The 27985-nt window shown below is 40.3% G+C and overlaps 1 protein-coding gene across 2 annotated transcripts in view; it reads right to left on the bottom strand.

Annotated features, from left to right (window-relative positions):
- The window catches only part of LOC126236769 (geranylgeranyl transferase type-2 subunit alpha), a 97449-nt gene that overhangs the window by 43207 nt on the left and 26257 nt on the right, over positions 1 to 27985 (bottom strand). For both annotated transcript variants that reach the window (XM_049946338.1, XM_049946339.1), the window contains one exon: positions 8434 to 8621. In XM_049946338.1, the coding sequence (XP_049802295.1) occupies positions 8434 to 8621 (188 nt within the window). The remainder of the gene's footprint in view (positions 1 to 8433; positions 8622 to 27985) is intronic.

The following is a 27985-nucleotide window of genomic DNA, read 5'->3' as shown; positions in this document are numbered from 1 at the left end:
AAATGTAGAACCAGCACAGCATCAGCCACCACCAGACTTCTCCACAGAGATCATTTTTCAACAATTCTTGAAACATCACTTCGAAGGACAAAAGTGCCAGGAGGCTCTCTTGGCCCAATTGTTTTCAAATCATACGGCTACATATCTGCCACTGTTCTCACCATTCAGTGAAACATATGAAAATTTGGATGCATACAAGATGTAGCTCCGACAAAATTTTGCTGTATTTAAGGTTACAGACCCTGCAACCATTAAATCACTCTTTTTGCCTTGTATTCCACCCCAAACATATTAGCTGCTTTGTAAGTTTGCCTCTCCCACTAAAGCGGCCCAACTTGATTTTGATGAAATGTATGCTCCCTTAATTGCCTATTTTCACTGATACTGTCAGGTTATATCATCATGAGCAGAATTCTAATAGTGTCGCAAAAAGCACAACCAGCTGCACCATGCCTAGGCGGTGGAACTACAGGTGCCCAGTAGAAAGTGCCGTTTCATTACTCGCAACACTAATGAATTGTATGTGGAGGTTATGATTTAGGACTATATTAATTCCAAGGCCCCAGAAAAGGAAGCATGTCACAAAGCTTTGCAATTCAGTGACCCTACCTTGCAGGAGGTTTTGAAACTGGCTCAATCTTTTGAAGTCTCCCATACAGCTGGCACCATTTGTAATCTTGAGCAGACATGACAACCATTGCTTCTGTCCCAGGTAGTGCATACAGCTTAGCCAATATGGAGGAGCAGCAGGTCAAATGTAATCATCATCATGCTGTTGGCACAGCCTGCGAACAAGGGATTAAGTCTTGGCCACTCTACAGGCATCAACTCTTGTCATGCCCGGACTGTTTTCGCAACCATTCCTGGCGTGACTGCCCAGACAGGTGGGCACAATGCGAAATATGCAATAGCGAAGGCTGTTTTGCCTTCCCTAAGCTGAGCCTCCTTGTTCCGTCACTCCCCTTGGTAGGAACACATGGACGAAATCACCATGAACTTTCAAAATGCAACTGTGGCACCAGACAAATAGTCCAAAGTATTGGATAGACAAAGAATCTACTTACTAAGCGGCAGCAGGAGAACACAACTATAAAAAGTATTATGTATGCAAGCTTTTGGAGCCAGTGACTCCTTCTTTTGGCAGAAATATTGAAGGGGAAGGAAGAGGAGTGAAGGAAATGGACTGGTGAGGTTGAGGAAAAGGGGCAGAGTTTGGAAAAGTCACCCAGCACTCTGGACCAGGGGAGACTTACCAGACAGGATGAGAAGGAAAGACTGATTGTTGAGGACTGCATGTATGAGATTTGAATACCTAAAAGCTTAAAGAAGAAAGAAAGGGTAATATGTGAGACAGAGATTACGCTAAAACAATGTGCATGAGTTAATAGGAGTGAAAAGCTATGTGGATTGTATGTGGTAGAGGTGGGAGGGGGACAGCAATAAATAAACAGGTCAGAAAATGAAAGATGTGCAGAAAACTAAAATAGAGTGAAGAAAGGAATAATTACTATGAAAACTGCTGATACCACAGAAATTAACATAAATTAAGAACAGGTGGATGGCAAGAACCAAGAACGTGATGTAGTGCCAGTTCTCACCTGCAGAGTTCTGAGAAACTGGTGTCTGGGAGAAGAATTCAGATGGCATGTGTGGTGAAACAGGCACTGAGGTCACAACTGTTATGTTGTTGTGCATGTTCTGCAACATAATATTGTGTATTGCCAGTATACATCCTCTGCCTATGCCCAATTGTCCTTTTGATAATTTGTTGGTAGTTATGCCAATCTAATCAGCCAAATGGGGTTTCCACAACACCTGTTACAAGATATGACAGTGACAGGGCTAGTATAGGTGGTGTAAGAGGGTGCATAGGGCAAGTCTCGTAGTGGAGACAGTCACAGATGTAGGAGCCACAGGGTAGAGAGCAGAAAGTGTGTAGCGTCTGACAAGGATATTGCACAGATTGGGACGGCAGCAAAAAGCTATTCTAGTTGTAGTGGACAAAAACTGACAGAATGGGCCTCATTTCAGGGGCATGATTTTAGGAAGTCATGGCCAAGTCAAAGTGATTAACAATTTCAAGACCAGAATAATACCGAGTGACAAGTGGTGTACTCCTAAGTTGATTTTGAGAGATCAGCAGTACCTGGATTGATGGCTGAGGCAAAACTAGGCCCATGGGTTAATTACATCCAGTGAAGGCTGGGATTAGAATGGTGTATTGCTGTAAAGATTCTGCAACATTTTTGCATTAAAATATTACACATTTTTCTCTATGAAGCAATGTTTCACTTTATCACTGATCATAAGACTCTGATATCATTCTTCAGCCTGCCCACTAAGCTGCCTAGTCAAATAGCCAACTAGTACCAGTTATGGGCTCTTTTCATCAGCAGATATAAGTAAGAGATGCATTTCTGTCTAGTTAGCAGGCAAGAGCTGGTGTCCTGTCGTGCCTCCCAATGTGCCTTGACTCAGAGTTTGATAAAGACAAGGTCCTTTGTTTCCATTTAGATGATGAGGCCCATCAAGCAATGGAGCACTTTCTCATTGCTGGGTCCCACATCACAGGCACCATGGGCAAGGATACAACATTACTGCAACTGCTTTGCTACATCCAATGGGGATAATCGAACCAGATCCCAATTGGAACTCAAACTCCCCAAAGTGCTATTTTCACCTCTTTCATAGGCTTGTGCTTGTGGACTGTCTAATTTTGTTACCAACAGACCAAAACTCTCCATGGGTAGGCCTTCTGGAACTCTTTTGGCCTGATATACTGTGTCTCCAGCACCATGAACGTTAAGGTTTATCCCCCACCAAGATCCTAGCCATATGCTAGGTCTACTGGCCTGGCACTGATAGGCAGACTGAGCACCTCATCTTCAATTGTCAAAAATGTGAACCACAGCAAGCGGCACTTCGCTAGTCATTGTCACCCTGGCTGGTGTCCCCACAGCCTTGGAAGAGAATTCATTTCAATTCTGTCCACCTACTTCTGGACACCACCTGGTTGACAGTCATCAACACTTACTCCAAATTTACCTACATTGTTAACTCCATTCCACCAGTACGGAGGCCACTGTTAAGGCACTCATCAGACTTTTCACCATACAATACCTTTCCCACATGATTGTGTCAGATAATAGGCTGCAATTCTGGATGCATTCTGCTACCATCAGGGCATTCAACACACCTCACCACCTTTCCAATCCCAACCCAACAGGCAGCTGAAAGACTTGCATACACATTCAAACCCAGATGAAGATGACTCACCTACAGACTGTACTTTAACCCTTTTCCTGGGTTCATACAGGGTTACACCTAAGGGGTTGAAAAATCTTGTGTAGCTACGCGAAGGTCACCAGCAGCACATGCTCCTGCACCTCCTGCTGCTGACTCCAGTCACTTTGCCCAATCCATCCTCTCTGCATTTCTCACTGGGCACCTGACTATGGTTGTGGGGTTTTTGGCACCTGATCAAATGGATCCTGGTCATTGTCCAGCAGCAAAGGCTGTTTGTTCATCTTGGATAAGGATGGCAAGACGGTGACTCACCATTGAGCCCAACTTTGCCTGCAGTACGGTAACTAGCCACCTATGTTTCCGATCACACTCCAGGAAGCTCCATGCAGCAACACCACATGACACTCCTCTACTTCCCAGTCTCCCATCTTTTCCCACTCCCATTATGATGACTTTATATCCTCCTTATCTGCAAGCCACCATGCCACCCCAGCTGTGAATCACCCTCCTTTTCCGGACCACCTACTGATAACCAGATGCTCGTGGCGTCACAGCAGGAAGCACCGCAAGACCTTCCTGACCAGCAACTCGAGCTGGGGTTTCGCTACATCTGTCTATTTCTGTGGTTGCTGTGGGCCACTCAGGGTTTTTGTCTTTGCTTGCCGTACTGTGCACTGACCATTCTCTAAACATGGAACTATTTGCTGTTACACTGGATTATTCTTGTGGCTTGCTCTTTTGGACCGAGTACTCTGCTTGTGACATTTGTAAGGAACTTTGACCGTAAAATATATCAGCTGACTGACATGTCACGTTATTATTTATGTTGTGAGTCACAATAACTCCAATTATTCCTTTAGATAATACGAGCACGATACATCTTTCAACAAATGTCTGCACAACTTTTACAGCACATAAGAAGGCATGTAATGGAGTGAAGCACAACAGCAAGACAATGCAGCTTGTGACAATTGAGCCAATAGTGACATTCTGTGACATCTATCAGTTCCATGGGCTGCAGGCTAAGCAATGAACATCTGTTATTGGTTTTTCAAATCAGTGTGTCATTTTATCACTGTATTTATTGTGGATGATATAAAAGAAAAACAACAAATATTACTTGAACAAGTATGAGAAACAGCATTTTCTGTACGTTAGTTTCCCAAGTATATGCTTCACCAGAATGCAGCTTTGAGTTACAATATCTACAGTCATGTAAACACCAAAAATTGACCCCCTTCCTCACTTCAATCTGAGTTATAAATTACTTTGCTTCAGTTAAATATCATAGTGAATGCTTCTTCTAATTCTTTTATTTTCTTACTACTACTACTACTACTACTACTAATAATAATAATAATAATAATAATAATAGAGAGGCCAATGAAGGCTTTATACGAATTTCATTCAGTATTTATAATATCATCACTATTTACAGCTCACTCCAATGCACATTTACCTCAAGTAATTCAAGGCATCTCCATAAGATCAAATCTGTACAGCCAGACAGAGCTCTTAACCTAGCTCCTACAGTCTGTGTGTTAATTACTTTAAATCACCACCACACTCAGTTCTTGATAACTGAAGCTAAATCTATAACCTTCCCATAGCCTGTATAACCTACAGACACTTACCCTAAATTATATAAAAAAACACTGCAAATGTCAGTTCTGCAAAAAATTCAGGAATTAAAAGCAGAAAGAATTAGCCAATAGATATGGAGATCAGGTAATGTTTCAAGGTCTTGCTGGTTAATTGCAAATAAAATCAGAACAGTTCAATACAAACTAAAAGTAATAACATAGAACTGACTGTGAAAGATGACATTTCTGATGCCTTTCTATTTAGCAATATTTTTAATGATTTTTTTGAAGATATAGTTGAGTGTGATGTTTGCTCGAAACCGCATGCACAATGTACATTGTGTCAAATAATAAACAGACCAGCAATACACTACCTTGCTGTATACACCAATAACATTCTGCAGCTTATTAATGACAACGAATAAATAAACCAGCAGTATTAGATTAAAATTCTCCACTTCTATTGAAGAAATATGAACTAGAGCTAGTGAAAGCATCACTTCAACTAATAAGCTGTATTTCTCAAAATGGTTCATTCCCTGACAAGATGAAACTGTCTGTAATCAAACCTTTCACAAAAAGGGGCATTAAAACATGTTCAGAACTACACAGACCTATTGCCTTAATGTAAATATTTGGCAAACTGACTGAGAAAATAATGTTAACAAGCCTCTTGGAATATTATGAGGGGCAACCAAATGAAAACTGAACACCCAACACAACCGAACTATGTAATGATTCCATTCAAAAGTAAACAACACATGCCTTTTTTATCCCACCGGAAGATGAAACAATCAATTTCTGTTTTGTACAATGCAGTTGGCTGCAGACGAATCCACAATTGCATCCACTCTTGCATTTCCTTGTCCAACTGAAACCAACACCTATGCTTGTCTTTCTTCAGGTCAACAAAGATGTGAAAATCACATGGTGAAAGATCCAGGCTGTACGGAGGATGCTGCAGTGTTTCCCACTCAAATTCCTGAAGCATAGCCTTCATCCTATTGGCAGTGTGGAGGCGGGTGTTATTGTGCAACAGGATGATTCCATCTGACAGCATTCCTGGGTGTTTTGACTTTATGGCACATCACAGTTTTTGCAGAGTGTCTATACAGTACTGTACACTGATTGTGGTTCCATGCTCAAGGAACTTGAGAAGCAGACACTCCTTCAGTTGAAGAAAAAAATCATCGTAAACTTATTGGATCTTGTGTGAACAGCTTTGGATCTTTTTTTTTTTTTTGCAGGCAAGATGTGGGATGTTTCCCCTGTTGGCTTTGCCATTGGGCTGTCGTAATGCTGTCAGATGCAATCATCCTGCTGCATGATAAGGCTACACGTCAGCGATTTAGGTAGAAAACAATGCAACATCCACCGTATAGCACAGATCTTTCATCGAGTGATTTCCAAATCTTTAGAAAGATATACATGTACATCAGTTTCAGTTGGACAAGGAATTGCAGAAGAGGGTGCAGTTGTTGATCCATCAGCAGCACTTTGTAAAAAATGGTTCAAATGGCTCTGAGCACTATGGGACTCAACATCTTAGGTCATAAGTCCCCTAGAACTTAGAACTACTTAAACCTAACTAACCTAAGCACATCACACACACCCATGCCCGAGGCAGGATTCGAACCTGCGACCGTAGCAGTCCCGCGGTTCCGGACTGCAGCGCCAGAACCGCTAGACCACCGCGGCCGGCACACTTTGTATGAAATAGTAATTAATTGTCTCATTTTCTAGAGCAATAAATGGCTTACAACACATGGTGATCACTTTTGAATGGAAACATTCCACAGTCCCATCACTGCAGGTGATTGGTTTTCATTTGACTACCCCTTATACAATGGTGTTAACGTATTAGGTGATTTCTAGCATGGTTTCAGGAGATGTCAGTACTACACCGCAGCAGGACAATTGGCCCATTATGTTCTTGAAAAAAATAAATGAAAAATCCCAAGCAGCAGGAGTTTTACTGGGCCTTTCCAAAGCTTTCAACACAGTACATCATCTCACACACACCTATTGAGAATTGCAATGAGTGGTGTCACTGAAAATCTCACACAGTTATTAGGAGCATATTTCAAAGGCAGACTACAGAGTACAGAAATTATGTATGATAATGGAGAAGTACTAGCAAGGAGACATTCAAGAATAAGAAATGTAAACTTCGGTGTCTGTTCATATATAACAGAAATGTGTTCCCAAGTTCTCTCAATAATAAGCATCTGATCACTGTGTACAACAATGCAACCTCTGATGTCTGTTGCACAGACTGTGAGCCCAGCTTTATTGAATAGAAAAGCCACAGTTTACTTTGAAAGAGACAACTTAAAAGTTAACATAGAAACAGCAACTAATATTCACTTTAAACAGAGTGGTCTACGTAAACAAAATATTGTGAGTGATGAGATTCTGTCAAAAATCCTATTGGTGGAGGAGATTATCACCACACCTTAATTCTGAAACCCTGATAACTGCACGTTCTGCAGATTAGTGTATCCTTCCTTGTCTTAGGGAATAGTATTGTGGGGTGGAACCTGCCAGATGAATATGGAAAAGATTTTTGGGTTGCAGGAGACAGCCTTGGTGATTGTAGCGAAAGTAAAACAAAAAAAAAAAAAAAAACAAAAAAAAAAAAAAAAAATCTTGTGGAAGCTTATTTTAGTTTAGCATTTGTCAGAGTTTGTACAATGATAGGTATGATAGAAAGTATACAACACATTTCTATATGGTTAATAGCAGATCAACTTTAACACAAAAAAACTGTGTCAAAGGAGCTGTTTTTCATCATTTGTTAGCTAACAATCTTCAGATGTTATAGAATATACCTTTAAAAAGCAACTTCAGTGGTGGCTTATGCATAAATGCCTGTATAACTTGGTGTACCATGAATAATATTGACGATGCCCATGCATGTAAAATTGGTTGTTATGAGCAGTAAAATAAACTTAAAATTCTCTAGTAAATCATTAATATTATGACAGAAATTTCCTAAACAGCATTTATCTTCTTTAAAAAGCATGGAGAACAGTGGAAAGAGTGAAAGTGGTACCAACCAGAACTATGGAGCAACTAAACTAACTGAAATATAACCATATGCTTGATGCATTTACCCTGCTACTCAAAATGAGGAATCTTCCAGTTAAAAAATTTTTTTAAAAATTATTGACACAGACAGTTATAATCAATATTACACTGAAGACGCAGTGACATTAGACACTGTGTGCACAGCTGGAGCAAGAGACATAGAAAGGATCTTTCGGTGCAGCAAAGAATGTTTATTAGCACTGTAGAAATTATACATTATTCTCTGAATGTCTAGCAGTTACCAATGGAGTTTCAATAAAGAGATCTATGGATTGCCTGCACATGTGAGTTACATGGTAAATATATTATTCACAGCATAATTACCCATTTCCTTTACTGTCCAACAACTCAGCTCTATTCCAGAGTTCAAGCAGTAACATAGCTCATTTTTTGCAGATTAGCATTTGAACAGACATAAATAAAGTAGGACACAAGATAAACTTTAGCTGCTTTCTTATGATGCCTTTCTTTTACAAAGTGACAGCAGATAAATGAACAAAAGAACAATACTTGCAATTTCTTTCATCCATATCCAGATACTTATTGCACAGTGCCAATTCTCTTGACCAATTAGATTCAGGCATATTATCAAGAACCCAAGCACGGTGATGCCATGCTCCATATGATTTTGGATTAACATGCAATGTACGTTCTGTCAACTGCAATTCTGCTTCCATGAGTTGTTGCATTTGGTCTTTGGACCTAAATTAAAAACACAATGTAGTAATCATTCTTTTGTAGAAGCAGTTATGACAATAGTCATTATTACAATCATTATAAATATATTTAAAAATAACAACATCAATAATTAATATCATCATCTCTGGTTGAGGGAAAACTTATCTAATGAAGTAGAAAGGAAAAAAAGCAACCTTTCTCTCCATCTTTGTCATGACAAATTAATGCAACAGGTGAAATGAATATATTATGCAGGACATCTGAGTATTTAATATATTAAGCTAGTAAAAACAATACCAATTTGTGGAGGCTAAGAAAGAAATGGAAGGTTCATCTGAAACAGGGGACAACAAACAATTGTATGCAAATGAATCCAGTATGCAGCGGAGTGTGCACCGAGACGAAACTTCCTGGCACATTGAAACCTTGTACCAGACAGGGACTCGAACTTGGAACATTGGCTTTCTCGGGCAAGTGCTCTACCAACTGACCTACCTGAGCACAACTCATGTCCTGTCCTCACAGCTGTACATCTGCCAGTACCTCAACTCCTCCCTTCCAAACTTACAGAAGTTCTCCTCCAAAACCCCCAGGCTGCGGCTAAGCCACATCTCTGCAATATCCTTTCTTCGAAGTGTGCTAGTCCTACAAGTTATACAGGAGAATTTCTGTGAAATTTGACAGGTAATAGATGAGGTACTGGTGGAAGTAAAGCTGTGAGGACAATTTGTGAGCCTTGCTTGGGTAGCTCAATTGGTAAAGCACTTGCCTGCGAAAGGCTAAGGACACAAATTCGAAATCTGTTCGAGGACACAGTTTTACTCTGCCAGGAAGCTTCAATCGTATGTACAATGATATCTACAAACTGACAACTGTATACACAGCAGCAGAAGAATAAGCCTACTTTCATCATGAATTTCTATATTAATGACACGGGTGTCAGTTATAAATTCTTTGTGGTGTCCAACTTGATGTTCATCTAGAAAGCAAACAACCATGTGGATATCTAGAACCCAATTATAACCATGTTTACGTTAATGCATTAGGATAGGAAATCCATTCTACCTCATAAGCACATTGTTGTGTATGTTACTAGTGTGACTTCTTAGGCAGTGACATTTCTTGGTCACATTTGACATATCTGTCAAATAATGTAAATGTGGAACTCACGGGTACACCAAAGGGTCTCTTATGTAGATTTTGCTACTTCTGAGGTCATATTTGTACGCATCTGAGATATGCATTCATGTATGTAAAATACCATACTTTCGTTTGGTAAGTCACATCATCTTTGTTTATATATATATATGTCTGCTTATGTCTGTATATGTGTGGATGGATATGTGCGTGTGTGCGAGTGTATACCTGTCCTTTTTTCCCCCTAAGGTAAGTCTTTCCGCTCCCAGGATTGGAATGACTCCTTACCCTCTCCCTTAAAACCCACATCCTTTCGTCTTTCCCTCTCCTTCCCCTCTTTCCTGATGAGGCAACAGTTTGTTGCGAAAGCTTGAATTTTGTGTGTGTGTTTGTGTTTGTTTGAGTGTCTATCGACCTGCCAGCGCTTTCGTTCAGTAAGTCACATCATCTTTGTTTATATACATATATATATACCACTATCCAAATTGAACCCTGCCTGGAACAGTTCCGTCCTCCGTCACAGCGGGGCCCACCTCCTCTTCCTCAAAATCACCCTCTCCAAACCTTCCAGGAATTTCTGACTTCCAGCCTTGCCTCTCAATCCTTCTTAAAAAAACCTTAATCCTACTCCCAACATCACCACTGCTGAAGCCCAGGCTATCCGTGATCTGAAGGCTGACCGGTCCATCGTCATTCTTCTGGCGGACAAAGGTTCCATGACCGTGGTACTTGATCGTCGGGAGTATGTGGCTGAGGGACTGCGTCAGCTTTCAGACAACACCACATACAAAGTTTGCCAAGGTAATCCCATTCCTGATGTCCAGGCGGAGCTTCAAGGAATCCTCAGAACCTTAGGCCCCCTACAAAACCTTTCACCTGACTCCATCAACCTCCTGACCCCACCGACACCCCGCACCCCTACCTTCTACCTAAAATACACAAACCCAATCATCCCGGCCGCCGCATTGTAGCTGGTTACCAAGCACCCACAGAACGTATCTCTGCCTACGTAGATCAACACCTTCAACCCATTACATGCAGTCTCCCATCCTTCATCAAAGACACCAACCACTTTCTCGAACGCCTGGAATTCTTACCCAATCCTTTACCCCCAGAAACCATCCTTGTAACCATTGATGCCACTTCCTTATACACAAATATCCCACACATCCAGGGCCTCGCTGCGATGGAGCACTTCCTTTCACGCCGATCACCTGCCACCCTACCTAAAACCTCTTTCCTCATTACTTTAGCCAGCTTCATCCTGACCCACAACTTCTTCACTTTTGAAGACCAGACATACCAACAATTAAAGGGAACAGCCATGGGTACCAGGATGGCCCCTTCGTACGCCAACCTATTCATGGGTCGCTTAGAGGAAGCCTTCTTGGTTACCCAGGCCTGCCAACCCAAAGTTTGGTACAGATTTATTGATGACATCTTCATGATCTGGACTCACAGTGAAGAAGAACTCCAGAATTTCCTCTCCAACCTCAACTCCTTTGGTTCCATCAGATTCACCTGGTCCTACTCCAAATCCCATGCCACTTTCCTTGATGTTGACCTCCACCTGTCCAATGGCCAGCTTCACACGTCCGTCCACATCAAACCCACCAACAAGCAACCGTACCTCCATTATGACAGCTGCCACCCATTCCACATCAAACGGTCCCTTCCCTACAGCCTAGGTCTTCGTGGCAAACGAATCTGCTCCAGTCCAGAATCCCTGAACCATTACACCAACAACCTGACAACAGCTTTTGCATCCCGCAACTATCCTCCCGACCTGGTACAGAAGCAAATAACAAGAGCCACTTCCTCATCCTCTCAAACCCAGAACCTCCCACAGAAGAACCACAAAAGTGCCCCACTTGTGACAGGATACTTTCCGGGACTGGATCAGACTCTGAATGTGGCTCTACAGCAGGGATACGACTTCCTCAAATCCTGCCCTGAAATGAGATCCATCCTTCATGAAATCCTCCCCACTCCACCAAGAGTGTCTTTCCACCGTCCACCTAACCTTCGTAACCTCTTAGTTCATCCCTATGAAATCCCCAAACCACCTTCCCTACCCTCTGGCTCCTACCCTTGTAACCGCCCCCGGCGTAAAACCTGTCCCATGCACCCTCCCACCACCACCTACTCCAGTCATGTAACCCGGAAGGTGTACACAATCAAAGGCAGAGCCACGTGTGAAAGCACCCACGTGATCTACCAACTGACCTGCCTACACTGTGATGCATTCTATGTGGGAATGACCAGCAACAAACTGTCCATTCGCATGAATGGACACAGGCAGACAGTGTTTGTTGGTAATGAGGATCACCCTGTGGCTAAACATGCCTTGGTGCACGGCCAGCACATCTTGGCACAGTGTTACACCGTCCGGGTTATCTGGATACTTCCCATTAACACCAACCTATCCGAACTCCGGAGATGGGAACATGCTTTTCAATATATCCTCTCTTCCCGTTATCCACCAGGCCTCAATCTCCGCTAATTTCAAGTTGCCGCCACTCATACCTCACCTGTCATTCAACAACATCTTTGCCTCTGCACTTCCGCCTCGACTGACATCTCTGCCCAAACTCTTTGCCTCTGTATATGTCTGCTTGTGTCTGTATATGTGTGGATGGATATGTGTGTGTGTGCGCGAGTGTATACCCGTCCTTTGTTCCCCCTAAGGTAAGTCTTTCCGCTCCCGGGATTGGAATGACTCCTTACCCTCTACATTAAAACCCAAATCCTTTCGTCTTTCCCTCTCCTTCCCTCTTTCCTGACGAGGCAACCGTTGGTTGCGAAAGCTAGAATTTTGTGTGTATGTTTGTGTGTGTATCGACGTGCCAGCGCTTTCGTTTGGTAAGTCACATCATCTTTGTTTTTAGATATATTTTTTCCCACGTGGAATGTTTCCTTCTATTATATTCATATCATTAATTTGAACCTAACAATTACTTTTGTTATTGTCACTGTTGCATTTCGAAATCTGTTCTGTCGTCTTATTTTCTCTTTTTGTCTCTGCCAGTAGTTTCACTTTGTATTCACCTTCTCCTTTTTACCGTAATCTACTATACAATTTTATCCCGCCTATATATACTCAACAATACGTCACCCACTTCCAAAAAAAAAAAAAATAATAAAATAAAATAAAAAATAAAAAATAAATCCGCTTTCAACACTACCGCTGCTATAAAATCCACCGTTTCTAGTCCACAAACAGTTCCTTTCACCTATTAAACAACCATTTCGTCTAGTTCTGATAACTTTCGCTTTATTTCCATTTCTGTTTTTCGCACATCACTGATAATTTTTAGCCGCTTCCCACGGGTTTTAACGTCATTATTTCTTCGCCAGACAATTGTTAGCCTCATTTTCATAATCTGCCACCACAAAACCACTCCTTTTAATACATTTACACGCAGTTTTTTCGAAATTTTCCCGAATTTCTCCATCCTTTAACGTGTTTTGGCGGCAACACAACCACCTAACCTTTGTGCACATCGTTGTCTACCAACCCAAGTTCACCACAGGATCAACATATCCCAGCTTTAACCAACACTTTTTCGCCTTTTTTCACAACAGATCTCCAGTTACTTTCTCCAGTTTTTTCATTTTCATTTCAACCTCATGTTACACTTTCCACCTTCTAATACCATGTCACCCTCACAACACCCCCACAACGACCCCATTAAATTTTATTTACATTCCCTCCGCAAACATGCCTTCACCCTAGCCAGATTGCGCTCACATATTTTATTTTCTCAGGCTTGTCTGACATTTGGCATTACCCCCAAAGGCCTCACACTTAAAGTTCCCATCTCTGGCTGCAACCGTTCATTCCATCAGTCCCTATACCAGTTCCAAACTGAACAATCCATTGCCCTCACCCACCTAATCCTTCACCTACACATCAACTCAGCCAATGAACACACCCGTCAACTCCTATCCTTAATAAAAGTCCTCAATCTTTCCTCTCCCACATCCACACCGGCTATTTAGAGCATCCTCCTACAGGCCAACCGCAAATTAGAACAGCATGCCACCCTTCACCTAAAAAAACTATCCAATCTCCTGGTTTCCCACCTCCGGAAAGGCAACTCACTCACCCTTCACAACCTTTCCAGCAAACCTCAACCTCCTCTCATTGCACACAAACCCAGTCTCTCCCATCTACTCAATCTCCCACTTCCAGCTCCACTCCCTCCAAAACCTCAACATTCCAATCAACACAATCTGGTACCACAACACCCTAATTCAGTACTTAACCTTTCCTCCAAACCTCTCTCCCAATCCGAAACCTCTGTCCTATCCAAAGGCCTCACCTTCAGCCCCACTCCCAGATTCAACCAAACAGCCCTCGTCAAAGATTTACTGTCCTACACTCGTACTCTCTGCTGGAAGTATCACTTTGCCACGAAGAAAAATTATCCTAATCCTACCCCTAATGATCCAACTCCCCAAGACACCATCCAAATTGAACCCTGCCTGGAACAGTTCCGTCCTCCGTCACAGCGGGACCCACCTCCTCTTCCTCAAAATCACCCTCTCCAAACCTTCCAGGAATTTCTGACATCCAGCCTTGCCTCTCAATCCTTCTTAAAAAAACCTTAATCCTACTCCCAACATCACCACTGCTGAAGCCCAGGCTATCCGTGATCTGAAGGCTGACCGGTCCATCGTCATTCTTCCGGCGGACAAAGGTTCCACGACCGTGGTACTTGATCGTCGGGAGTATGTGGCTGAGGGACTGCGTCAGCTTTCAGACAACACCACATATAAAGTTTGCCAAGGTAATCCCATTCCTGATGTCCAGGCGGAGCTTCAAGGAATCCTCAGAACCTTAGGCCCCCTACAAAACCTTTCACCTGACTCCATCAACCTCCTGACCCCACCGACACCCCGCACCCCTACCTTCTACCTAAAATTCACAAACCCAATCATCCCGGCCGCCCCATTGTAGCTGGTTACCAAGCACCCACAGAACGTATCTCTGCCTACATAGATCAACGCCTTCAACCCATTACATGCAGTCTCCCATCCTTCATCAAAGACACCAACCACTTTCTCGGACGCCTGGAATCCTTACCCAACCCGTTACCCCCAGAAACCATCCTTGTAACCATTGATGCCACTTCCTTATACACAAATATCCCACACATCCAGGGCCTCGCTGCGATGGAGCACTTCCTTTCACGCCGATCACCTGCCACCCTACCTAAAACCTCTTTCCTCATTACTTTAGCCAGCTTCATCCTGACCCACAACTTCTTCACTTTTGAAGACCAGACATACCAACAATTAAAGGGAACAGCCATGGGTACCAGGATGGCCCCTTCGTACGCCAACCTATTCATGGGTCGCTTAGAGGAAGCCTTCTTGGTTACCCAGGCCTGCCAACCCAAAGTTTGGTACAGATTTATTGATGACATCTTCATGATCTGGACTCACAGTGAAGAAGAACTCCAGAATTTCCTCTCCAACCTCAACTCCTTTGGTTCCATCAGATTCACCTGGTCCTACTCCAAATCCCATGCCACTTTCCTTGATGTTGACCTCCACCTGTCCAATGGCCAGCTTCACACGTCCGTCCACATCAAACCCACCAACAAGCAACTGTACCTCCGTTATGACAGCTGCCACCCATTCCACATCAAACGGTCCCTTCCCTACAGCCTAGGTCTTCGTGGCAAACGAATCTGCTCCAGTCCAGAATCCCTGAACCATTACACCAACAACCTGACAACAGCTTTTGCATCCCGCAACTATCCTCCCGACCTGGTACAGAAGCAAATAACAAGAGCCACTTCCTCATCCTCTCAAACCCAGAACCTCCCACAGAAGAACCACAAAAGTGCCCCACTTGTGACAGGATACTTTCCGGGACTGGATCAGACTCTGAATGTGGCTCTCCAGCAGGGATACGACTTCCTCAAATCCAGCCCTGAAATGAGATCCATCCTTCACGAAATCCTCCCCACTCCACCAAGAGTGTCTTTCCGCCGTCCACCTAACCTTCGTAACCTCTTAGTTCATCCCTATGAAATCCCCAAACCACCTTCCCTACCCTCTGGCTCCTACCCTTGTAACCGCCCCCGGCGTAAAACCTGTCCCATGCACCCTCCCACCACCACCTACTCCAGTCATGTAACCCGGAAGGTGTACACAATCAAAGGCAGAGCCACGTGTGAAAGCACCCACGTGATCTACCAACTGACCTGCCTACACTGTGATGCATTCTATGTGGGAATGACCAGCAACAAACTGTCCATTCGCATGAATGGACACAGGCAGACAGTGTTTGTTGGTAATGAGGATCACCCTGTGGCTAAACATGCCTTGGTGCACGGCCAGCACATCTTGGCACAGTGTTACACCGTCCGGGTTATCTGGATACTTCCCATTAACACCAACCTGTCCGAACTCCGGAGATGGGAACTTGCTCTTCAATATATCCTCTCTTCCCGTTATCCACCAGGCCTCAATCTCCGCTAATTTCAAGTTGCCGCCACTCATACCTCACCTGTCATTCAACAACATCTTTGCCTCTGCACTTCCGCCTCGACTGACATCTCTGCCCAAACTCTTTGCCTCTGTATATGTCTGCTTGTGTCTGTATATGTGTGGATGGATATGTGTGTGTGTGTGCGCGAGTGTATACCCGTCCTTTGTTCCCCCTAAGGTAAGTCTTTCCGCTCCCGGGATTGGAATGACTCCTTACACTCTCCCTTAAAACCTGAATCCTTTCGTCTTTCCCTCTCCTTCCCTCTTTCCTGATGAGGCAACCGTTGGTTGCGAAAGCTAGAGTTTTGTGTGTATGTTTGTGTTTGTTTGTGTGTCTATCAACGTGCCAGCGCTTTCGTTTGGTAAGTCACATCATCTTTGTTTATATAAATAGAGCTGTCATGAACTACACGCTGAGCAAGTTGGTCTTAATGCAAAACCTATGTGTATCATACAATGAGATTGTAAATTTAGACTTAGATTCAATGGTGACCAACAGATCAAGTGAAATTTTAAGATTTTTTTCATGCAGGAGATGAAGAGCCTTCAAACTGAGATTATTCAATTTGTTGTCCTCTGTATCAGATGCCACTGGCAATATGTTATACAGCCAAATATGGGTTTGGCTAAAAAACATTTTAAGTTCAGCTCATGAGGTTCAGAAGAAGTTCTTTAAGAAACAGTCTACTCGTTTTTCTGTGTTCAAAGTACAAGGTGACTAGAAATGGATACTGTTATACAGAGTGTTATTATCATTAGTAAGCACAAGTCAAGCTCAGTAATTAATGGATCCATTAATCGATCTTGCTTTTTTGCTTGTATGGCACCACAGTGGATTGTGGGCAATGAACACCCAAGACCTCACTAACAAAAATAGTGGAGACACACATATTCACACATAATTTTAATGGGAAATAAATGGTGCATACAAGCATCAGTACACAAAATGCAAATGCTTTTGGTTATTTGTCTGGCAGCACTTATTTACTAAAGAGATCTGAGTGTACCAGTGTAAAGACATTTCTCAACATACTGATATTATTAACATGGTTCTTATATGAGACTTGATTGGCTTTAAAGGAAGAATTGTGATCTTTTGTGGGCATTCATCTCTTTTGAAGCAACAAAGACTTCAGAATATGTTGCAACAACACAGACTTCATAATAGGTTGCAGTCAGATGTCAGAACCTGGCCAGGTTCTGATAGTAGCTTCTGCAGCTCCACAGCTGCAGGGCCACTGGAGGGTTTTTTGTTGTGAAAGAGATTCATATTCATCACACAAGTGGTTGACAAAATAAACAACAATACAGATTCCTCAGACAATGTTATGGCCTTGTAAGGTGGCAAGGGTGAAATGTTCATGAAGCAGTGTCACTCATTTGCTCCCGAAAGCAGCATGACACAATTACAGAACTGGCTGCTTCCACAGTTGTCCTGAAGATTGTGGGATGGTGCTTCAGTAGCATGGTAATATGATTTACCCATTGCTGGACTCTGACTGCAAATCAGGTGGCGGCACTCAACATGTTACAGAACACGTAACTAACATCCTGACTAAAGCTTATACACTTTTCAGTTTTAATGGTAGAGCTGCAAAATTTATAAGCGAAGGTCAATCATGAAACTTCCTGGCAGATTAAAACTGTGTGCCGGACCGAGACTCGAACTCGGGACCTTTGCCTTTCACGGGCAAGTGCTTTACCAGCTGAGCTACCGAAGCACAACTCACGCCCCGTCCTCACAGCTTTACTTCTGCCAGTACCTCGCCTTCTACCTTCCAAACTTTACAGAAGCTCTCCTGCGAACCCTGCAGGTAGGTAGGAGGCGAGGTACTGGCAGAAGTAAAGCCGTGAGGACGGGGCGTGAGTCGTGCTTGGGTAGCTCAGTTGGTAGAGCACTTGCCCGCGAAAGGCAAAGGTCCCGAGTTCGAGTCTCGGTCCGGCACACAGTTTTAATCTGCCAGGAAGTTTCATATCAGCGCACACTCCGCTGCAGAGTGAAAATCTCATTCTGGAAGGTCAGTCATATTACCATCATGTTATATAACATTTTGAGTGATGTTATCTGACTTACAAAATTTTTTCCAGAAAATTATAGATTACAATGTATTTTTTCAGAAATTTCACTTAAATTCTGGAGAAGCCAGGTTAAAACTCTATGGCACAGATTTAATAGTATTCCAAGCCTCATCTCAGAATCATTAGTACTGAAATATATGGTGATAAATGAGTCTGCATATACCATCTGATCAACCAAAGTACCTAATGGCAGTAATAAATTTTCTTGGTAAGTACCAGTAATGAGAAAAATTAGCTGATTTACATAAAAATGTGGCAGACAACTTAGCAAGTTAATTACTAGGATATTCTATTGTTTTCAAATAACCTACTGCTGAAGCAATGAGCAGTGGCAAAGGAACTGATGATTCTGGATGAAGGCATTCACCAAATGTTTAGATAGTTGTTACAATATTTCTTTGAACGTAACAAGCATTAAGAATGGAAACATGCAGTTATCACATTATTGGGTTGTTGAATGACTGAACACCATGAAGGCCTCAATTAAGTCAAGAAGAAACTATGTGCTTGACACATTTTATGTCACCCTAATCTGACAATGTCAAATATGGAAGGGAAAAGGGGAGAGGGTGTTATGGGGAAAAAATATACAAGCTATTCAAAAGAATAAAAAACTCAGCTCCCACTTTCTAGTGAGATCTAACACAGGAGTTCCTTAGAGTACCATACTAAGATCAGACCTGTTCCTAGTATAAATCAGCAACTTTCCCAATAATGTTAGTTATGAGAAATATTATAATTACTGAAAACTCCTTGCAGAGAAAGTAAATCAAACCCTCAAATAAGTTTACAACTGGTCAGTATGCAGTCACATGATACTGACCTTATGTCATCCATGTTGTGTTGTCTAAGAAATTGTGACTGTTTGTTTATGACAATAAAAGATAAATTACAACAATTATATGTGCCAGTCAATTTTTATTTACTCTCTCAACATGTTTCGAGGACTTATACCCTCCATTCAGGTGGATCAGTGCTTTACATTATGTTTTGAGTTTCATTTCACTACAAATAAGCTATAATCAACACTTATTACTGTAATATGGCACTAAAATTGCAAATTTTAAACAATAGTAAAGCTACTTATATGCTCCAGCAGAATAACCCTGAGGTTCATCACAAATACGCATTTTCATCTTTAGATGTCACACAGCTCGTGGTCTAGGGGCTAGCGTTGCTGCATCTGGATCACAGGGTCCCAGGTTTGATTCCCAGCCAGGTTGGGGATTTTCTCTGCCCGGGGACTGGGTTTTGGTGTTTTCCTCATCATCATCATCATCATCATCATCATCATCATCATTCATGAGAGTGACTGTATTGGATTGTGAAAAGAAAATTTACTGTGGAAAAATTGGGACTTTGCACAGGTGCTGATGACCATGCAGTTGAGCACCCCACAAACCAATCATCATCATCAACATAAATATGAACCACTAACTAGGAACAGGAAAAAATTGTTTTATTTTATGGTAAAATTTGGTATTATTTTTTGCCAATTTCTGTGTTATTTTTTCCCTTTTTGTTGTTTATTTTTTGTCAGTTCCGGTATTACTTTTTTTGCTAACTTCTGCATTACTTTTTTTGCTAGATTTGGTGATTCTTTTGCCAATTTTGCTGTAATTTTTGACAAATTTGCTGTATTTTTGCCAATGTTGCTGTTATACTTTTGCCAATGTTGCTGTTATACTTTTGCCAAATTCGCTGTCATACTTTAACCAATTTCTTCATGTTTATTGCCAAATTCGGTATTTTTTGCCAATTTTGGTGCTTTTTTTTATCTCGCATCTTAGTTCTGTATGCAGGTAACTAACTGTTGTATTCAAGTTATAGGAATGCAGTTGCAACATTCGATAACTATCAGTTACGAATATTGGTAAACTGTCGTCCTCAGATTTATAACATTTTTTTATACTGGAAAACGACAGATTTCATGATACTTTGTAAAAATTGCTGCTTTTGCACTCTTTCACTAAAAACTACCAATTTTGCTTTATTTTTCGTGTTTCGTTTTGCCAAAATTTTCCTGCCCCTACCAATTACAAACTGTCCAGAGATTGTACAGATGTAGTTACAGTGCCTTGTAAGTCAAAGAGCATTCATTACTAGTTTACACTGTGAATCAAATATGCAGATAACAGATACATAATTGTTTATTTCTTTACAATCTTTTTGCTTAAGATTATTCTTCTTCTTCTGCTTTTTCGGTCTCATTGGACCACTTCAGTCAATCTTTTTCTGGTCACTTTCTTTATTAAGTTATCTTTCCAAACTGCTCAACATCTTTTCATTCATTCTGATCTTTTTTGCCATTCCTCATCTGTAAATACCATTTTTATTGTTTGTTGTTTGCTATTCTGGCTTTATATCTTATTTTTTATGTTTTTCAGTTCCTTTGGAGTGTTTTTTTTTTCTTTTTTTCCAAGTTGTACAGGGTTAACTCTAGCTCTTTCATATTTTCCATGATTTCCTTTTCCACCCTAATTGCTGCTTCATGATCCAAAGTTTCTGTATAATTTTTTCTTGGTTATCTGGTTTCTGGTGTCCTCATAATGTGACCATGAAAAGAGATTTTTTTTCATATATTATCTGCAATGGGCTCCATTTTGCCAGCCACCATTTCATTTCACAGGGTCCAGCTTTTCCATCTTTTTGATATTTCTTATTTATGTAAGTTATATATTCTTCTCTCTACCTTTAGGATTTTGTCAATTCTGTTTTTCTGGGTGGCTCTGAAAATTATTTCAGTTTCTCACCTCTGTTTTCTCTTGTAATGTTTTAATTTAGTTTTAACTGACATATATTTTTATTGTATGTAGACTGTATTAATTTTTGAGCTTTTATCATTTTGCCAGTTCTTTCTTGCCAAGCAGGTTTCTCATCCAAGTTTTATGTTATAATTTCTCCTATTTCACTATTTTTACTTTCCTGTTATTGACTGCTATATGGTTGGTTACTAGTGGATCTGCTACCATTACTCATTCTTTCCAAATGATATTTAGAGTCCTATTTTTTCTGCTGTATTTTTTAGGCTAGTTATTTTATTTCTGGCTTCTTGAATGTTATTAGCTAGCAATGCTAAGTCATCTGCGAATACCAAACAATTTGATCTTTCTTGGTTCAAATTCTTATGTTTTTAGGATTTTCTTTGTACCATTCCCTCATCATGTACTCCAGAGCAAAGTTGAAAAGTAATGGCAATAAACCATCTCTCTGTCTTAACCCTGTTTAAATCATAACTGACATTTACTTCAGATTTGGTATTTGTTAGAGTTAAGTAAAGGTTATGGTTTGTTATTTTTGTCTTCTTGATCAATCAATACATGACTCGGAGACCATGTCATGGCTTCTGTAAAATTCCATTAATCTCGTGCCAAATAACCCTTTACCAATTTCAAACTGATTACCTGTTCTTCTCCATGGTCTGAATCTTCCTCTTCTAGTTCCAGTTCAAGTTGACCATTATAATGACAGAACAGAATTCTTGACATGGCTATATATATGATATCCAAAAGGTAAATTCCTCTATAGTTGTCTGGATTTGATTTGTCTCCTTTTTGTGTAATAGATGGATTACAGCAGTAGTCCAATGTTCTGGTAGTGTTTATATGAAGCATTTTTGCATTCAGTAATAGCACAATGATTTCTACTTTTGCTTATAGTATTACAAAACAGCCAGCAACAAGAACAGCTAACAAGCAACTGCATTTTATTTACTTCAACACAGAGATTTGGGTATTACTTGCATTAACAATGCAAATCTAACATTGTCACTTCCTGCTTCTTGCTTCCCATACCCTCATGCTATTTCACCAACAGCCTATACAGGATGCCAATATAACATGCTCTGGGTAGGCATGGCAGTATCACTGTCAGCTGATGTGCTCAGCTCATTCTGGTAACTACACTTTCCTCCATTCACTCCCCTATCGAACTATCAAAAGTAACAACTTGTTTTAAACACCTTTCAAATGTGCTGCATTTTCTGCCACTCATTTCTCTTTCTAACAATCTACTCACTGAGCCACCCTCAATCACACAAATTAGAAGCATATAGTTCTATATTGCACAGAGCACACAGACTGCCACTGAGCAATTAAATGCTTCAAAATGAAAATGGAGTAATTAAACAAATAGTAGCTTCAAATGGTTTTCAATCTGCACTCATACACAAAATGAATGAGAGTGTACAGAAATGAATACACAGAAACAAAAATAAGAACATCAGTCAGACAGAGACTAGGACAGTATGCCTTCCCTACCATGGTGCCAGTTCGCAGAAAATTGCTAATGTACTGAAACCATGTAATGTAAGAGTTCCTTTCTTCACCACCAATAAATTATATAATAGGCTGCCACACAACATAAAATCCAAGACGACAAATTTTCCTACTCAGGGTAAAGTGCAATGAATGTCCAGTACAGTATGTGGCTCAGACTGGACAAAGCTTCCGAACTACACTTTAAGAACACATAAACACATTTAGGTACAGCACCCTCAGTAAATCTGCCATAACTATTCACATTAATGATACAGGACACACTTTTGAAACACAGATAACTAACACCACTTCAAAGAAAAAAGAAAGGACACAAGCAGAACCTTTATGAACAACTTGAAAATTTTATCCACAACACAAAACAGAGACAAGATCAGAGACACGACACACTCAATGGCAAATCTAATACAGCGGCAGTTAAATTTTTTCAGGAGCTTCCTCACACATACAAGATGGTGTACCGTAACTTCTGCTAATATCTATTTTTGAATAACCAAAATCATAAAACAACACGTAAAACACCAACCCAAAATATAACAAACTAAACTGAGGTGACAAAAGTCATGGGATACCTCCTAATACCGTGTCAGACCTATTTTTTCCCAGCGTAGTGCAGCAACTCAATGTGGCATGGATTCAACAAGTTGTTGGAAGTCCCCTCCAGATATATTGAGCCATGCTGCCTCTAAACTGTCCATAATTGTGAAAGTGTTGCCGCTGCAGAATTCTGTGTGTGAAATGACCTCTTGATTGTGTCCCATAAATGTTTGATGGTATTCATATTGGGAGATCTGGGTGGCCAAATCAATTGCTCGAGTTGTCCAGAATGTTCTTCAAACCAATTGTAAACAACCGCGGTGTGTTGACACAGTGCATTTTCATCCATAAAAATTCAATTGTCATCTCCAAGTAGCCAAAAATAACCATTTGTAGTCAATTATGCAAGTAAACACAGCCCTTACCATTTTGGAGTTACCACCAGCTTACACAGTGTCTTGTTGATAACTTGGGTCCATGGCTTCGTGAAGTCTGTGCCATACTCTAACCCCATCATCAGCTCTTACCAAATGAAATTGGAGCTCATCTGACCAGGCCAAGGTTTCCCAATTGTCCAGGGTCCAACCAACATGATCAAGAGTCCAAGAAAGCCACTGCTGGCGATGTCATGCTTTGTTAGCAAAGCACTCACATCAGTCATATGCTGCCATAGCCCAATTACATCAAATTTTGCCAAACTGTCCTGATGGATATGTTTGTCACTCATCCCACATTGCTTTCTGCAGTTAATTCACACAGTGTTGCTTGTTTGTTAGTACTGACAGCTCTATGCAAACGCTTTTGCTCTTGGTCATTAAGTGAAGGCCATAGTGCACTGTGTTGTCCATGGTGAAAGGTAATGGCTGAAACTTGGTATTCTCAGCACACTCTTGACACTGTGGATCTTGGAAAATTGCATTCCCCAATGATTTCTGAAATGGAATGTCCTGTGTGTCAAGGTCCAACTACCAGTCCACATTCAAAGTCTGTCAATTCCCAACGTGCAGCCACAGTCACGTCAGAAACCACTTCACACGAATCACCTGAGTATAAATGACAGCTCTGCCAATTCACTGCCCTTTTATACCTTGTGTATGTGATACTGCTGCCCTCCGTCTATGTGCATATCAATATCCCATAACTATTGTCACTTCAGTGTAATATGATCAAATTAGGTTTGTAAGTTTTTCATTTTTTAACTTACAGATTTTTGTTTTTTGCAATAATGATGTGCATAAGTAAAAAGATTGTAAAGAACTAAACAATTATATAGTTGTTAGCCATAAATTTGAAATGCAATGTTAGCTAATAATGAATGTTCTTTGACTTGCAAGACACTGTATCTCTACATCTGTACAGTCTCTGGACTGTTTATGTTATTGGTTCATGTTTATGTGACATCTGAAAATGAAAATGTGTATTTATGAGAAAACTAAGGGTTATTTTTGTTGGATCATACTGTATGTAGCTTCGTTAATGTTTAAAATTTTGTAGTCCTTGTGCCATATTACATTAACAGGTGTTGATCATACCTTATTTGTAGTGAAATGAAGCTCAAAGCAGACAAGTGACTACATCCATTAATCAAAAATGTACTGTAATCCACTGATCCACCTGAAAGTGGGGTTATAAGCCCTTGACACGCGTCAAGGGAGTAAATATGAAGTGACTGACACAGATAATTGTTTTAATTTATCTTTTAAAGTGATAGTGAATATAAAGAAAATGAATAAAATGAGTTTCGGTTTGAAGAGTGAAAATGACACTGTGAAATTAAATTTAGATTTTACTTCAATAGACTGTGTTATAAACACAAAAGTTCTAGGAATGAATACTGATTCTCTGTTGAAGTGGTATGGACACACAAAGATATTCGTAAACAAAATGTCATGCACTTACAGTTCTGTCATCAGTGTTTAACAGTCATTGCCTTTGAGTTACGTACTTTTCATACGCACACTCAGTTTTCAACTGTGGAATTCATTTTTTGTGAAAAGTTTCATGTAATATGGACACAGTTTTCACACTACAGAAAATGGCAATAAGAATAATAACCAAAAATTATTATAAAGATCTGTTGAAAACACTGTAGCTTTAGCTACACTTTATGAGTCTATTTACCAATCAGTTATGCACATCAAAAGTAACACAGATAAATTACTGCACTAATAACTCTTTACATGACTATGGAACAAGATCTAGACTGAACCTACATTTACCAAGAATGAATAAACTTAAAACTCACAGCAGCATCTTCTACCAAGGAATAAAACTGTACAATACATTTTCTACAGAGATTATTAAAATAAAGATAGTTACAAAGTACCTGTTAAAGAATACGTTCTATATAGAGAAGGATTGCTTAGGCAAAAGAATGCAACAAATAAGTAAATAATGATAAAACATTTACCATTTCACACTACACTTATACAATATAATTTTCTCTTCTGTTTTCTTTATTTTTATTCTGGACAATATTACTCTCAAAACTATGCAATGTACAATACTAATACCTTATCCTCTTTGTGAGCTCATCATCTTATTCATTATAGAGGTATGCTGACTCAAACTTTCCAGACTATCAACGGTGAAAGTGTGGTGCATGAAATGGAAACCAAGCATCATCACAGTGGTCCTGATGTCAACTGATAGTATGTAGTGTAAGTAGTGACTGGGAGTGAGAAACTAATGAGCAGTGTATCATTAGCCTTTTGCATTATTAAATAACTTCTCTGTAAACAGTATCGTGCACTAGGGATAAACTGAACAAGGTAGCAGTGGTTACCCTTGTATTCAGAAAAGGCCATGAGCAATTACCTATAAATCAATGTCAAAATAAACCTACAGGAATGTAAATGCCTGTATTTATGTATTATGTCATTTTTGTTTTTCTTAATGGCAGTAAACAGAATTTATGACACAGGAATTTGGCTCAAAAGCTACTTAAGATCATTCCAGTATCTTTACCTAAAAAGTGCAATGCAAAAGAATTCAAAGACCACAGAACAATTAGTTTTATCAGTCATGTTACAAAGGCTGTAATAAAGTCTTTCCCTTCTCATCCCATTCAGTAAGTCTACCCAGACCTGGGGTTCTGGGTGACTTTTCCAACCTCCGCCCCTTTACCTAAACCTCTCAAGTCATTTCCCTTCACCCTTCTTCTTTCCCCTTCAACCCTTCAGCTGGAAAAAAGAGCAACTGGTTCACAAAGATTGATGCATAAAACCTTTTTTTTATGTGTGTGTTCTCCTGCCACCGCTTGGTGAGTGGATTTCTTTTTATCCATCCAATTACATTACATTGTCAAAAAAGTGATTATTTTCTTATTTTTGTTGTTATTAAGGCTGTAATAAGTGTCATATTAAGGAGTACTTTGGGTTCATTAAGGAGCAAGAGATGTTATAGATTGTCTGAGGGCAATTGGAGACAGAATGACAGAAGTTAACAAAAAGGTGTACATTTGTTTTGTCGACTGGGAGAAGGCATTTGATAGAATCAACTGGACTCTATTGCTAAGAATTTTAAAAAATGCTGATGTAGAATGGAATGATAGAAGATTGATAAAGGAGATGACACAAAGCAAAAAGTGATGAGTAGGGAGTAAGGAGACGAACACGATGAGCATTAGAAGGGGTATAATGCAAGAATGCTAACTTCTACTGAAGTAATGCAACATATATGGAAAAGTACTGATAGGTAAGGATACACAGGATGCAAGACACACAGTAATTGGCTATAAAATTCAGGAATGATCACCCAGTATTGACAGGCTCTGAGGAGGTACAGCAGATGTTGAAGAGTATTGGAAGAAGGGGCAAGGAGCACTGAATGAAGACAAATGTAGGAAAAACAAAAGTGATGAGAAAGAACAAGAAGAAAGTGCCAGTTAACATATTCTTAGAAGGAAAAAAGAAAGGACAAATAAAATCATTTTTGTATATGGAAAGTTTACTGGGATAGAACAGAAGCTGTAAAGAAGAAATAAGGGCAAGATACCTATGGGAAAAAGATCATCTGAAAATGTGAATCAGTTACTACAGTGAGAAGAATTCCAATGGAGATGGTGCAAATATTTGCTAAATGTTATATTTGGATTTTAGTCCTGTATTGCAGTGCAACATTGACAGTTAAAAAGAAAGAAAAAAGATGTTTACAAACTTTTGAAAGGTGGAAGTGGAGAAGAATGCTTAAGGTGAAGTGAACTGACAAACTTAAGAATGGAGAAGTAATGACAAAAGTAGTAGAAAAGAGAAGATTATCGAAAGTGATCAGCAAAAGGAAAGAGATACTGCCTGGGACAAATACCATTGGAGAATTGTCTACACAAAGAATTATAGAGGGAAATGCAGAAGGAACCACAGAAAGAGAACTGGAATTGGAAATGGATGAACATACAAGCAGATAAAGGAAGATGCTTAAAACAGGGCACAATGGAATGCCTTCCATTAAAATCTGTTGTAAGAAAGATACAATAAAGAAAAAACGAAGCGATTGTAATACCAAGATAGGGTCAATATCCTTGTAAAAATTATTTACAGATGAATAAAGCTACTACTATTACTAGTAGTAAACATGTGAGAGTGCCTTGAAAAAGTCAATCACATCTATCACAAGGGCTAGGGCTTCAACTCCATCTTCTCGAACACTAAGATGGGGAATTTCCAGCCCCAAATACGACTTTCATCACTCATTTAAGTATTCCATCCCACAATTTCACGGGTTAAGATGTTGGATATCCTGCCTAAAAACTTATCCTCATCATCCAGTGCAGCATTCCATCATTCACCCTACAAAATATTCTAGTCCATCCTTGTGTTAACCCTATACCCAACACTGTGCCATATGGGTCAGTCC

The sequence above is a fragment of the Schistocerca nitens genome, chromosome 2 (assembly GCF_023898315.1).
Source record: "Schistocerca nitens isolate TAMUIC-IGC-003100 chromosome 2, iqSchNite1.1, whole genome shotgun sequence".
In the NCBI taxonomy this organism is placed as follows: Eukaryota; Metazoa; Arthropoda; class Insecta; order Orthoptera; family Acrididae; genus Schistocerca; species Schistocerca nitens.
The sequence above is the reverse complement of the archived record's forward strand: the minus strand, read 5'-3'. Positions and strand labels throughout refer to the sequence as shown.